This window comes from Chiroxiphia lanceolata, chromosome 1 (genome assembly GCF_009829145.1).
Source record: "Chiroxiphia lanceolata isolate bChiLan1 chromosome 1, bChiLan1.pri, whole genome shotgun sequence".
In the NCBI taxonomy this organism is placed as follows: Eukaryota; Metazoa; Chordata; class Aves; order Passeriformes; family Pipridae; genus Chiroxiphia; species Chiroxiphia lanceolata.
In genome coordinates this window covers 121791966-121807932 of record NC_045637.1, presented here as the reverse complement: position 1 = coordinate 121807932, position 15967 = coordinate 121791966, and the positions used below count along the sequence as shown (strand labels likewise).

Below are 15967 nucleotides of genomic sequence, written 5' to 3'. Positions count from 1 at the left end.
TTCTTAACAGGCATTCTGAATTCCTTATTTGTTCTATATTATTAGGTCAGGTAACAGCAGGGATAATGATACTCCACCCTTTGGCCATGAAAGGAAAAAAGAGTAATTCACTTACCTGGGAAAATAGAAAGGACAGCCAACTGTAATTAAATGCAACCAATCAGGCCTAATTAAAGGAGACTAGACCAAACTGGAGTGTGCTCTTTTACCATCAACTTTAGATGAACAGCTATACAAGAAACAAATAAGGCCAACTCCTGTGAGGTTTGTCAACTAGTATTTCACCTAACACTCTTCAATATGATATGGATTAAAAAGAGAAGAACTGCTCTAAGGCGCTGGAGCCACAGGTTTGTAATTCCATTTAAGCATATAATTATTAAAGCACATTTGCGGAAGATAAAAAGATTAAAGAATCATCTAAAATCTATTGCAAACTTATGTTTTATTTTTACTTAGTTATGTCAACACATCAGAGTCAAAATTAAGAGCTCCACTGTCAAAGGTAAGATAGCCTTTTCTGAAAAGTTCACAGTTCAAATAGATGAGATGGAAAAAGCATAAAGAAAAATAATCTCTACTTGGTAACATGAAAATGAAGCACCACTCCAAGATCACGGGGAAATAAATTAATTTAACTAAAAACTGAAACTAGATTCCTTGAACTATCCCTTCTTTGTGACATTGTTGCATTTCAGGTTTATTAGCCACATTATGAGACAACAGCTTCTGGAAAACTGACATAAAAATGGACCAAATGTGAAAATACTCTAAGCTGCTGCACAGTCACACCAAGGCAGCAATTCTCTGAAGACAGAGCTCAAAGCAAAGAACTCAAAATATATATTAACTAATAGCCCTCTCCCAATATTGTATGTATTACTGCTCCAGATCTACTTACTGTTTGAGATTCAAGTGAATAGGTAAGTGAAGCTCAAAAAAAAAAAAGAGTAATTTATCCCAGAATATATCTAGAGCTTCTTTAACAAAAATGTAAGCAAGATCACCTACTGTAAGAACCTGAGCATCCAAAAAGCACTGTTGTAAGGTTTGGCTGTATCTTCCAGTTATAAGATGAAGCCCTGTAACGTAGTTTTTATATTCACCGCAGAAGAGTTTTTCAGCATGGGTGACAACTGCACATCATTTCAGCAGAACATGCATTCTGTGTTGAAGTAGTCTAGGCACAATCCAAAAAAAAACCCAGCCCTTAAAGAATTGGGTGCTGCTACAATTTTAGAATTTTATGATAATCATTTTCATGCAACACTTATGTTCTCTGCTCCCTTGTTGTTTCCCTCCACTGAAACAACCTTAAAATTAAAAGCATGACGCAGTGTAAAATGTTCCTTTCTCCAATGGTCAGAAAATTCAACCTAATAGATACAGGAAGTTAGTCATCATCACATGACACAACTAATTTTTCCTCTCAAGTTATTGCTGACAATTGCAGTGCTCCAAACAACAAGGCATGCAGAACATTATTTCATACAAAGTGATTATTAATTGTCACATCACTTTAAAATATCATTTGTTAACTAATGATAACTGAAAATTTTATTTTTTTCATAGCTTCTCAAAATATAATAAACCATTCCACCTTTCCCCTAGTACTTGAATATTTCTACTCAACTCCAAGAACTTTCACAATCTCTTTTTCTTTTGTTTTGCCCTCTGATAAATACACATGGACATTTAAAGCCATAATCATTTGACCATTTTGAAAAGTCAACAGCAAAAAGTTTCTGTACAATCATAGTCATTCTGGAAGATATAAAACAAAACAGTGTGGATACTCATGTTGCTTTATTTACAGCTCATTTCCAGAGCCCTTTCAAAAAAATACATTGCTTTCTTGCAAGGTTATAATATCATGTATTAGGCAGAAGACGGAAACTTATCGTAACATTTAGAGCAATAGCAAACTTTTGCTTAATACAAAAGCCAAAAAGAATAAAGAAAAAATAATGGGCAAGTTGCTGGGAATAGCTGTAAGGCAAGTCAATTTTTTAATTAAAAAAAATTGCATACCAGAAAATGTTAATGAGCCAAAAGTCCCCTGAGTTCACTTTTACACATTCTGCACTATTTTGATGTTCCTGCTAAAGAAAACTGAACTGTTCTCACTCAGAACTGAAGACATTCTTTTTTCAATGTCATAGCAAAACCTAAAATCCGAAAGCATCTTATTCATTGTGTTACTTTACTCACTTACTTTAAGCAACTCAGAGTTATCAAACTAGAAGCAGATAAGACAAAGTGATCACAAGTCACAAAGTAAAAAATTTCAACCATACCTTTAACTTCTTCATAAATGCTCTCATCTGTCGGTTCACTGTTCACTTGTTCAACATCATCGTATTCCTCTTCCTCCTCCTCAGGAATAGTATTAGATCCTGTATCTATGTGGCAGCAATTTAAAAGGTTAATACTTAGTAGAAAAGAATACCTAAGCAGACATTTATGCAAAATGGAAACAATTCTTCTATGACCTGCTCCTTACAGTATACTCTGCTTATTTTCTTATCCTGTTCAAGGGATAAGGGACAGTTCATATAAGGGAGCTTATATAAGGCAGAGCTTTCAAGCTTTCTAGTATTTCTAGAAAGGCAAAAATTTTGCAAAAAGAGAAAAGTCATATAAAAGCTACAACACAATTGAAAACTAGGACTTGCTATTTCAAACTTTGACATGTGTACTAATATGACAGAGAAGTTAATGGACAGAACTACCATCACGAAGCACTATTGCCAATAAAGGCTACTGCTCTACTGGCTGGCTTACCTTGAATTACAAATTTGACTTGCTGTACCCATTCCTCTGCTTCTTTGGGAGTGGCAGCTGTAAACTATTAAACATTTATTAATAACTACTAGCAGTAATGACAAAAACACAACTACAATTTCATTAGCAATAAAAAAGAGGGACTGTAACATTCTCATCACTTCCTCAAGAAACCATTAGTAATTCTTTTCATGTTTTCTGGTACTTTTCTTGCAAGGATGCTTCTTATAATGTACAGCTAATTTTGACAAATTTACGTAATTGAAGGAGAGGATGATGGATTTGAAACTCTGATCAGCAGCTGGCAGCTGTGCAGAAAAAAGCTGCTTCTCTTCATCAATGTCAAAGCCAAAACTGATGAACAAAATTTGCCCTTGACAATTAGAAGACACCCATGAATTTCTTTAGACTGCTGGGTACAGTTTTCTTAAAAATGTTCTTGTCAGACTCCAACACACTACCTGACAGCTTAATTAACTGGCTTTCAACCGCAATCTCAGATATTTAAAACTTATTAAACTTACATTCTATATTGATGTCTAGCTGATAGATCTCTGAATTGCACAGCTGATATGTGCCTTTATGTAGATGTTTCTTTAGAAGTCACAACCAGTATGTATTTAACACTGATACATATTTTAACTTTTTTTTTTTACTATTTAATTCCTCTAAAAAATCACAGACACACTATACAATAGATATTAAAATGCTAATATTGAAATGACCGATAGATAAAGATGATAGATTACCTCGCTCTTGACCAAAAAGATAATATTTTAACACGTACATACATATGTTTAATCACGTTTTTTTTCCTAATATATGAATGCACAATATAAGCAAGGGAGGGTTTCCTTTTTTCATTAATATGTCAGTCCAGGTTGTTTTACTGAAATGTTAATTCAGTAACTGGAATTGTAACGGCTTTATCAATTTAATTTCAAGTCAACATAAAAAAGTCCAACCTGATAAATGCGCTTATCAGGAGCAGAGATTTCAAAACAGCAATCTTTCTTTGCATCCTTCCGAAGGCTATTATTCATTCTGATGGTGTAGCCCTCTAAGGCAAATTCACCTTTCTGTTGTTTGTCTGTTGGAGATAAAAAACAAAGTTAGAGCTTCATTTACAACAGTAAACGTAAGTGGCTCAGCAGGTTATCGTTTATTCAGATTTTGTTTTCTATTTCATGAATTTTACAAAGAACAGGGAGGTTTTTAGCAAAATGATTAAGTGATGCTTTTGGAGATAAAGCTTTATTTTAAAGGAAGATGTACATAAAAGTACATTTTCCTGTAGGATGCCTAAGGAATTCCACAGGGGGATGTTTGCAGATGGTGGTCTTATTTACTAAGAAGTGCATGTTATGACACTTGTGTCTAGGGAAAGCCAAGAACTGGAACTTGCAAGACACGTTTCCTATAAATCAGTGTCTCTTTCAGGTTCAGTAAACCAAAGGGAAAACCTGTCTAACTTGGAACTTGCTGAGCTCCCTCCTAAACTAACCACTTCACTCTAAAAAAATAAACTTCAAACTCCTTTTTAAGCAATTGGAAAAGCTTCTTTTCACATTCTCCCACCCACTCCCAGATGTGCCTCCTTTCCATATGGCAGAAATACAGAATGAATTTTGTTATAAATTCAGGTGTGTGTATGTGTGGTGGTTCCAAAAGCATTTCTCTCAAAACGGCAAATGTTTAATTAGCTAATAAAAGTACTGAGCCCTACCACAGTTTATTATGTACAGCCATGTGGTTGTTTTAAAGACAATTCTACTTTTCAAAGGCTCTGGTTTATAAAAGTATCACTTACAACAGATCTGACTTTAAATATACCGCATGTTGGGCAAGCGGCACCTGTGTACTCCTTTTGAGCTCTTCACACCAAACTCTACCTCAGATCTTATGTGCTCTGGCAGATTTTGGTGAATATTAAAAGCAAACCAAAAATGTAAAAGTGATTAAGTTTTGCAATTTCTGCAGATCACAGTGCAGCATTCAAGTGAAGATAGGCATCATGAGTCACATTTTGTGCAGGCAAACAAAGAACAAAGTGGAGTTGCATATGGAAGAAAATGCCATTCAGTGGTGGCGGGTTTTTTTACACAGTAAAGTATTAATTAACAATAAGCATCAGGCACAATAGCAAAACCACTCTAAGTATTTCTGAATAGAACTTAGGTGCAAATCGAGCGTCCATTGCTTACGCTTGTCAACAAAAGGAGAAAATTCTACAGTAGACAAAATAGGGATAACTACAATTTTTGACATAATTTTGTCATATTTCTGGAAATTTAATTGGAAAAAAAATCTTTTTCCACTCCTAAGAGGGTAAAAATTGGCTAACATAGCAACATGAACATCAATGGATGTAAGGGCAGTCACCAGTCAAATACTCTTGCTAGTAATCTTATATGCACACAGACACAAATTCTTTGTCCTTCCACCTTTTTATGAACTCTCACCCAGGGCAAGTAAATACCAAATAACACAATTATATGAGAAAATCCAGGACACTGTTCTATTTTCTCTTCTACTCCCTTCCCCCACAGTAGGTTCTATTATGTCTTGAATAAGTCCTAATGATACAGTACTAATATTTTATATTTTCTCAATGGTCCACCCCTATATCAAACAGCACACATATGCAAAATTCATGAAACCACACCAAGGCAGATATTAGAAATAATAACTTGCAATAGGTTAACTAGGTTCCATTTTAATGAAATTCAATTTTGCCTAGGAATTTTATTGTTCCCTCACTTGTGACCTCAGGGAGAAGACCAAGTGAAACACATTAATTTCTCACTCTCCCATGCTGGAGGTTTATCAAACCCCAAGAAGATAGAAACACGTAGACAGAATAAACAAACTCCAGGTTCAAAAGGTAAAAACATTTTGTCAAGATAAAATTAGGCAAATATTCAAATTCAGTCTCTTGGATTATTTCTGAGACTACTTCTCTGTGACATGGATGATCCCTTTTATGGTAATAGACTTTTACACAGTGAACCTCAGATGATCTCTGCACTGGTACTCATTCTTTCAAAGAGCACTGCAGTTAAACATAAAGATGCCGTACTCTGGAAGTGGATGGTGCATGGTACACATATTCTATTCGATTGTTCTGGCATTTATACTGGTTTTGTCTTACCTCTCTGAACATCCCATTTCAGTGCTAATGAAAATTACCTGTATGCACCACCAAATACATATATATATGTATCTCCTTTGCTATTAAATTTTTTCACTGACCTTTATAGCAATAGGCTAGTCATAGCATTGCTACTTTTACTTCTAATTGTCTTAGCAGTAGCCTCTGATTAAAGTCCAGCGTAGTAATATGCATACACTTAAAATGTTAAAAATGAGGAAATTCTAAGACAATGAGACACTTCACAGCCCTGACTCAGAACCTACTAAAGTTGAGAGAAAGACTGTCAGTATGCATTCACACTCCCTGTAGCAGCAAGCCAGATGTAAGATCTAGTATGTCCTGAGAAATGGCTCCACAAATACAGAATGGCAGGGCACAGGCCAGCTGTAGCTCAGCTGCACGCTCTGATGGTGACAAGCAATGAAGGTCTACAAATCCCAGTTGATCTTGCAGAATACACCTTTCCAGTTAGGACGGGAGACCAACCCCATCAGCTGATCACCATGGAGCAAACCATGACCCAGGGTAGCTGTTTGGCCAAGCACAGTAGTCAGGTGCAGGCTTGAACAAAGGGCCATCTTGGGATCATCAGACTCAACAATCATCTCAACTTTGTTTATTGGCAAAGGTTTGCAGCTAAGTAGTCCTGCAGACAGACTCGCGTTTTTGGGTTAAAGCTGCCCTGTGAAGTGAGTGCCACAGTGACTTGTGTGAACTTTCACATGCAGAGTTAAATTGTTTATATCAGAAATATTTTCTGAAGACTGTGCCTTAGGGAAAATTAAACAGTTTTTGATGTTTAAAAACTTTGAAGACTAAAAGATTTTACTTGGAGACTTAAAATTAGATATAATTGGGTTTTATGGCAGGAGCCTTAGAAGTAGCTTCAAGAAGCACATTTACATTACAGAGATTTAATTTTCATTCTGAACCCCCAAATCAGAGCCAGAGTTTTGCTTAGGCAGTAACACAACAGCATACTTAGGAGGAAATAGGAAGACGCATGCTAATGGAACACGCTTCTCTGAAGAATGACAACATTTTTGCCGCCTCTTATTTTCTCAAGATAGGGCTTTTCAATTCAACAACAGGAAACCCTTAAGTTGTTCCAGAACAATATAGAACAGAGATGCAAAAAGTATAATAATATCAGTCTTGTAAAAACAAAAAGGATCACAAATGTCATCACGCATAAGTTATTCCACAGTGAAGCCCAATCTCATTTCAGAGTAAGCTGTTCTTTGCTCTCACCCCTCATGCTCCTCCTCTCCCCTTCTTCCCATGTCAGGTACACAACAAAAGAATACGTCTGTGATGATCATTTGGCAACAGGAATTTAGAACCATAAAGACGTAGTATAGCAGAGTGGAGTCAGAAACTACTGATGAAAAAAGTCAAAACTAAGGTATTTTAGAGAAATAAATATGAGAGGGCTCTATTTAAAATAGTGAAAGTTCAGACCTGAATTAAATTTGAGAGCCACTTTAAACATTTTTCTTACATATAAACTTCATTCATCCAAAAAATGGTTAAATGTTGTTAACAACGGAAATAGGGCCAATATTATATTGGGGAAAGAGTCTCAAGGGAGGCAGAGAAAAAGGGTTTTGAAGAAACCTTGTGTAACTAAGTCCATGGGAACTTTTAAAACAAAGAAGGGTAAACCTTCAATGAGATCTTGAAATGACTGGGTTGTAAATTTGAGGCCTAAGGCACTGTGCCCATATTATTAGCACATGTAAAAAGAATTAGTGCATTCTGAAGAACAGAGAGTACTTGGATAGCAGAAAGGAAAGAAGCTGCAGAGGAAGGCATAAGCAACAAAGACAAACAGAAAGATTTCAGAGAGTGATAAAGTATTTATAGATACTATTAGAATCTATAATTTAACTCTCTTCATCTTGAAATTAGGAGTCTGTAAGATTTTATGGTTTACATGGCTTCACGCTAAATGTAGTTTCACATACTTTTCCATGTGCAGGATGTCTGCTTTCTAAAAATAGTTAAGAGTCAGTATCTCCAAAATGGTAATTCCTTTTCCAGCTTTTGGAACAGTCCTTCCCAAATGCATGCACAGAAGTTCTTCCCTTTTAGACAGCAGATCTGAAATGTAATTGCCTTTTTTTTTCTTCTTCTTTCCTTTAATCTGGCCCTCTGAGAAATGGAAATTTAAAAAAAAAAATTAAGAAATTGAGGCAATGACTGAAACACGCTATTTAGGGCACCAATTTGTTTATAATCAGTTTGCTTATACCCAGTAGCTATTTTTTAAATAACACACTATTAATCACAAGTATGCCTCTCAAGGTCTGAATTTAACAGTCTCATAACAGAAGATCCGGTATACATTAGATAGATGCCTTTGATTGCCATCACTCTGCTACAACAAAGTCCTATTGAGCATGCATAATTTCCTCTTTTGCACAAATAGACGTAGTCCACTACTGGCCTGGTCATCATTATCTTACTATTCAGAGAAATCCAAAATTATCATGTCCGTGTTAAAGGTAAAGAAATTTAAAAAAAAAAACCTAAGATTTTTCTAAAAGCCTCTGAATCACACTCCTCTTCAACATCATATTACTGGCAAGCAAGCAGATACCATTTTCAAGTTATAAAAATGAAAATAAATTTTTAGTGCCCATTAACAGGGGAAAAATTACCATAATGTTATCAATTACTGTCTTGCTAAACATTTAGCTGATCCTTCCAGTTTGCTGAGACAGAAGGGCATATAACATTGTGGCCTAGTGAGGAAGAAGTAATGAAGCCATTAATTCATTCATTTATAAAGCAACAAATTAACTTTCCTTCTTCACATGCACTTTGAGGTCTGAAAGGTTATCCATACCATCTCGGTGTCTGAGGACACAGGAACAGCCAGAGATCATACAGAAAAACGACAGGCAATTAGGGTAGTCAACTCAGGGTGCAACTGCATGGAAGAAAGAAAAGAGAGGACTATAAAAGGTTTATGGAAGGAAAGACTATGAAAAGGAGGACCAGGCAAGCTTCTGGAAATCCCACCCAGCTTTGACATTTGAACACACTCCTCTGCAATGTTGTGGGCTACAAACCGGCAAGAGATACTGAGGCACAAGCACAAATACACATGCGCTTCCTGCAATACCTATTCCTGACATGTGATTAGGTCTAACCTTTAAGCCTTTTTCCTCCATCTACTCCACATACCATTGATCATGAGAAAAAATGTAAGTGATTCGCTTAGACCTGTCTAAGCACAGATAAATAACATTATTTCACTACCCAAGGCTGCACCAAATGTAGGAGAAAATAGAGATAAAAACAGGGAAACAAGACATACACCAGCCTGCAGGCATCACAACTGCTAAAAGAATGCTTGTAGTCTCTTAGGTGAACAAACACACAGCCATTTACTGTATTTTCACAGGCTTTAGCTTGTACTGTATTCTCCTGGACTAGGTCTCATATTTTTCATCCTTCAAACTCTTCCTTACATGTGCTTACGAGCTTTATACACTTCCACACTTCTTCTTGCTTTCCCAATATAAAAAGGAGAATGTTAGAAAAATTAAAAGCATTGTGGAAGCAACAAATCTACATAAATAATAAAAAGGCATCATATAGCCTCACATTTACCATTCAGTTACATTTCCACTGATACTGATGTGCAAAAATCAAACCTTGGCAAACAAATTACACACTGCACCAGACACAAAACAGCCTTCACAGACTATTCATCTATCAGTCTGGTTATAAAACAGACACAGTTCAAAACAAGCCAAAATGGACCCGGAAGCCCTGCTGCCTCTCAGCTTTGTCCCACAACACAGAGGCACTAGCACCCATTAAAAGCAACACAGGCAGCAGGACTGAGTACACACAGAATCCCTGTTACTTTGAAGCAAGGTTCACCTTGACAAGGGGGGAATTTACCTGTGTTGTGTGAATCAGCCCTGGAACCTGTCAGAAACCAGGGCCCAGCTTATAGAAAACCTCCAGACATTGCACAGGCTAGGGCAGACCAGCATTGTTTATGGACACCATCCCAGGAGTGGCAGCAATCTGCACAAAGCCATCCAAACGCACACTTCAACACTATTGGTAAGAACCACACTTGGTAAGAACACACACTGATTTTCTATACGGTCCAAGTTATCTGGCACAGCATCAAGGCTTACAGTAAAAGAAGGACCCAACACAATAGTGTACTATGGCAGGTACCACTGCTGGCCATAATTGTGGGAGTGAAAACAGTTTCAGGTTTCAGTTTCAGGTTACCAGACCTCCTCACGATTGCCTCATTGCACACATCGTCCATGCTGACAATCTGCTGCTAAACCGCATGATAAACTGCAGCACATACGTTTAAAACCATTAGGATGACAGCTCAGTTTCAACAGTAAACTAGTTTCTCATGGCTGGTATCCAGTTTCTGCACAACGATGGCAAGTTGCTTCTGCACTGGAACCTTTATATAAGATGGTATCACAGGGCTGAAGAAAGTACCTCTGACCAGTCTAGGAAAAACCTTTTCATTCAAAGGCAAGTTCAGGAGTGATTTAGTCATTCAGTATCCACAAGATTAAATCATTACACCATGCTGCAATAACAGCACCAGTCACACGGAGGTAGGGTAGAAATTCATTCATCTGATTTGTTTGCTTCCTCCATGAACTACTGTTTGGATCCAACCATGCCATGCTCTCTACAACTACCTGAAAGGACACTGTCATGAGATAGGGGTCAATCTCTTTTCCCAAATAACAAGTGATAGGACAAGATAAAAATACAAATATTTTAAAATGCAGAACAATCTTCATGAACTAGCAATATATTCTGAAAAAAAATTGCTGCTCCTAAAGTACTAGGCAATGTATAACTATGTATATAAACAAACAGCACATGATCATTTTCCAGTGAAAGAAATAAATCAGTACTGACAAATCAGTGCGTTATGCCACACCTCCAAAAATTTTTCAATACAGAATGTTTATGCTTTTGAAGCTTGACCAATCTGTAAATCCCAAGGAAAGAGTAAAGAAGAAAACGGAACATTTCACAGATATACTAACAGAACTCTGAAAACAGAATATGATGGGAAACCGTAGCAAAATGAAAACCAGACTTAGAATTAGACTCTTACTTTATTTCTTTTGTTTTTAAAGAGAGGATGAGTTTAAATGAGTTTAAATGAAACAAACTGGAGCAAATTAAATTATTCTTTGAAGAAAAAAACCCACAAAATAACTCAAATATAAGAAAAACCAAGAAGAAGAAGAAGAAGAAGAAGAAGAAGAAGAAGAAGAAAAAAACTTCAATGGAAAGTTTGCCTGGGAATTTTTTGGGGCAATAAAAAAAAGACAGTTGTACTTTTAAAATTTACTCAGATATATTTCTGTATCACTTGCTCTACCCTTAAACACCAAATGCACATGGCAAACAATTTAAAGGATGTTTTGACTGTCAATTTTAAAAATTCGAAGCGATATACCAATATTTATACCAGATTCCAGATTCTTTCTAAACTGGTCATTAAAAGTCACTTTCAGAACTTAGCTTTAGCTTCCACTGCTGGCTTTTAGTTAAATACATTACTTAATTTCTAGCTTTTCCAGAACTATATAAAAAGAAACAAGGAACTTCACTATGCAGCTTTTGGACTAATATTTTCCTGGATAGAACCATCTCTGAAGAACTCAGAAGTTTTAATTATTACAGGACGTTTTAAAATTAATATACTTTGGAGAGAAAGAACATTTTATGTCTAGTAAAACAGTTGAGTACCATACTATCATACTATCAAGCCAGCTGTTATTGGCACACAAAGTAGCTTTATAAGAAACTTACTCTTGTTTTATCTCAATTTCTCTGCTTTAGAAAACAAGCACATCATTTACAGGTTCTGAAGAATATTTACACATTTTGAAAATTCACAGCACTGCTTTAGAACTGTTTAAAAGAGAACTTTCTTTTAGAAGTTTCATCTGACTTCTTAAAATGACCTTTGATTTGCGGTTTCCAACTCCACTAAAGTTTTTATATTCTTTTGTGCATTAAAACATAATTTTTACAATAAATATTATAAGTACCTTTGTCACTTCCATAATAGTAGAAGATCGTCTTACTGATAGCACACCAACGCTTCTGCCATTCAAAGCCAAGAAAACTGTGATCTGAAATTAATATAATCTGTGTTATATCAATTTATGTCATTACTGAACACAAATATGCTACTTCTTTTCAAGGGTGAGGTAAGAGGGAGGAGGAGCCAGGAAAGACGCTAAGGAAAGGAAACAAAATCTGGATATGAAGAAGAGAAATGCATGGCACTGAGAAGGAAATTAGAAATAAAAATTGGTGCTAAGAAAACAAATGGGAATTTGAAATCATATAAAGAGAGAAGTCATGTGTAACATTAAATATAAGGAAATAATGAAAAATTTCCTAAATATTTCCTAGAGTTATTGCAGCATTAAGTGGGTATTAAAGTGACAATATAAGATTTATTGAATCAAGGTAAATATTGACTGAACCAAAGCTGAGATCAATATTTGCCCTCTTGAAGGAAAATAAATCTTGATGTTCACTGAAACATGAAGTCAACATATGGTACTTTTACATAGGTTCCTAATGTTTTCTTCAAAAATACCTGAAAGTGTCTGAATTATGGCTGACAGTGGACTTTCATTGCATGATTTTGTTAGTCAATAAAGAAACAGGATTTTCTTTTAATACTATGGGAGCAATTATGTGTTATGCTTCTTTTCCATAACAATGCTTGAACACTTCAGCTTCTACTCATTTTATTTATCACTCTTGTATATAGTTATTCATGTGTATAACATTAAATATAGGCATATAGACTTCCCAGAAATGAAATATGCACTAACTTTAACAAAGACAGCTAGACTTACCTTTTCTACGTTTTTCCAAGTATCCAGCCTTCAGAACAAACTGAAGATCCTGAGCTGCAACAGGAGGAAACTGATTCCCTGAAAGAAAAACAAATTCTATAAAGCACTGCTTTTCAAGAAAAAATGCTATTGTAGCATCAATAAAATTATGGATTTTACTCTCTCAATACGCAGGAGCTACATAGGAAGGAAAAAAATTATTCTAGTAACTACTATGCCAGAATATTTTAAGTAAAAAAACCCTCTAGATGTCAATATCAGAGCTGTTGCTACTGTCCTCGCTGCTTTAGTAAGGACAAAATACAGTTGTGTAGCAGGCCCTGCAAGTCTCAGAAGGAAAAATATGTAATTAAACATGATACAGCAACTTTGTTTTGAATATGGTCTGTAAAGCAAGTTGGATAATGAAAGCACTAAGTTTTCAAACGTGCAAACAAAATCAAGAGTCACAATTCAACATGATTAAATCAGAAATGTGGCTTTCAATACCAGCTTTGTACAAAAATATCTGGAAGCAACATACAAGGTGAGGACCCTCTATTACATGCCTACAAAAAGGGAAATTAGATGAAGAGATCATAAAAGGTGATGCCTGCTGTTGACAGATATTGCCTAATTTGCCACATGACACAAAAGTTCTGCCTATAGGATCTGTAAGGTGATAGTGGATAAACCAAAAACATCACACAGAAGTCTACAAAATTGTCGACTTACAGACACTAATTTTAGACTTTGTAGAATATGCCTGCATCCGCAAAATGGTGAACATGGTTTACCTGTATTTTTTCCATTTTCTCAACACTAATTCATAGCCAGAAGCATAAGACTGGCCAGTCAACCTTGTCTCAATTTAAAATAAAAATTCAAATATCAAAAATTTGTGTCTTCCATCCTACATCCTTTCCTTCCTGAAAGAGCAGAATCATGATTTAAATGGAACTCCTGGTATTAAGAACAGGAATATGTTAGATGTGTCTAATATTTAACATGTATATAAATATCATACTGCTTACCCCAAGCAAAATAAGCAGAATAAAAGGTATTCCTGTGCTGCTGGGTTTTTTAAGTGCATGTGAGCAACACAGTGAAGTTCCTACTACTTATTATTATTAAATATTCATAAGTCACTGTAGGTAGGTGGCAAGTTTACAAGGCAGTAATTATTTATCAAAATATATGTAATCTCGTTACATTCTACTAATATAAACATACAAAAAAGGACTGATATCAGCAGATAAACCCTGTGCTAAAAACATAAATTTAAACTATGCAGTTTGGGTTAAAGATCAACTGTCTGACCTCAAGCCATGAACACCGTCTCTGGAAGGTCAATTTCCTGGATATTTAGGTTGGTTTAGGTTTTTTTTTAATCAGTGTCCACAAATTAATTGCTTTATGGTGGTCTTATTTAAATATAGTTGTAATAGGAAAAATACAAGAAAAAGAGATAAGAGTATGTAGAGAATGCTATTTTTTAAAGTTATGAAAATACTTAAAATGAAAATTTTAAGAGCCAGTTAATACAACTGGCTCTTTAGACAACAAAATATTTTGTTGGATACCATAAGACAGTGGACGGAATTTTATACAGACAGAATTTGATATTTCCATTTAATTTTTTTATTAATACTACTTTTAAAGGTTAGGAGTACACTAACTTCTATTTCAGGTTCTGTGGAATATTGTGTTAAAAATACAAGAGTTATGGTTGCATGTACATGCACTGTAAAATGATGCAGCTGGCCCCCCTTGCTTGATAATATGTAATCACGGCGCAACATTAAATGAGAATTTAACACAAAGACAATCACTGGCTGGTATGTGATAGGTTTGATAGTTACTTAAAGGATGATCTAATGATGGTATTATGAGTGGGGGAGGTGAAGAGTTTTACAAATATACATTGTGTGCTGCTTTGTATTGGTCATTGGGAGGCATCAGTGTGCAACACTTACAGCTTTACCTCACCCAGTAGGGCTCATTTTAGAACACTGCAACCCCACAGATGTGGAAGACATAAAACCTAATTAAACAAACAAAAAAAAGCAGTTCACTCTTAAATTTAAGAATTTCAACTGCTACTTTGATCTAATTTTATCCACTATTGTTTGTATCAGTTTGAATTTTGATGAGGAAGCTTGGCCGGTGACCATTTAGTAAAGAGTCAAATCAAATGGGACAATACAGTTCCAGAGAACCACATCATTTGGGGACTCCTTAATATTATTCTGTTATCTGAACTGACGACTTCATAGAGGAAAAATTCCACTCTCAGTTTTGCTACTTCTGCTGAGACAAGTCAGGATAAATTTGATTATGGGATTTTATGAAACCACATTTATTTTGCATAGGGCACTAAAAGCTTGTGAGGAAAGCAACATGCATGAAAAAAAGGCAGCCTTCCACTGTCTGGTGGAAAGAAGTCCTCCTCCCACCCTCAACCCGTAAGGAAGACAGTTCCTTTTTCTGTTCTTCAAAGGAACTGAGGCAGTAACTCCACAAAAGAAGCTGAAGCTGGCCAGCCCCACTGCCACTCACAATCTGTAAGTACCTGAAGCAGAAACAGATCACATGTATATTATCATCCTTCTGTCAGAGAAGCCTGGGAACCAAAAAATATGATGGAACTTTAATGGAAGGGCAAGAGAATCAGACCCAATTGTAATATCCCAAGACACATACAGTTGTATAAGAGAGAAAAAGCATAAATCTGGTTAAATTCCTCCTTTCATTGCCCTGTACCTCCAGAAGGAAGGGGAAGGAGAATAAGTAGTATGAAAAGTATAAAGGAAAGAGAAAGAACCACCTCCTCCCACATTCCCATGAGCCACAGGTGTTGCACATATGTGGTGGGAAGAAAGCACAAACACGGATACTCTTGCCCCTGTACTGCAACAAAAACAACCTTGGGAAGAAAGAATAGAGAATGACATCTTCCTTACAGTTATGCCTAGAGTCTAAACTGTGTCATCTGTCTACCTTTCTTCCATTTTTTTCATTCCTTTACTGTCTTGTCCACATCTCAAACATGATTTAGCATGAACTGCAAACCCCTAGATGTGGGAACTCCCAGCCGAAAGCTTGGAATTTATGTAGCAGTTGGGTTTTGCAGTTGCTTTCAATCAGAATT

General features: G+C 35.9%; 1 protein-coding gene across 3 annotated transcripts in view; it reads right to left on the bottom strand.

The window, feature by feature from the left end:
- SKAP2 (src kinase associated phosphoprotein 2) overlaps nt 1-15967 on the bottom strand; it is a 117826-nt gene that overhangs the window by 35410 nt on the left and 66449 nt on the right. For all 3 annotated transcript variants that reach the window (XM_032707878.1, XM_032707886.1, XM_032707894.1), the window contains exons 5-9: nt 12838-12915; nt 12013-12096; nt 3750-3874; nt 2785-2848; nt 2298-2402 (exon numbers count right to left, since the gene is read on the bottom strand). In XM_032707878.1, the coding sequence (XP_032563769.1) occupies nt 2298-2402; nt 2785-2848; nt 3750-3874; nt 12013-12096; nt 12838-12915 (456 nt within the window). The remainder of the gene's footprint in view (nt 1-2297; nt 2403-2784; nt 2849-3749; nt 3875-12012; nt 12097-12837; nt 12916-15967) is intronic.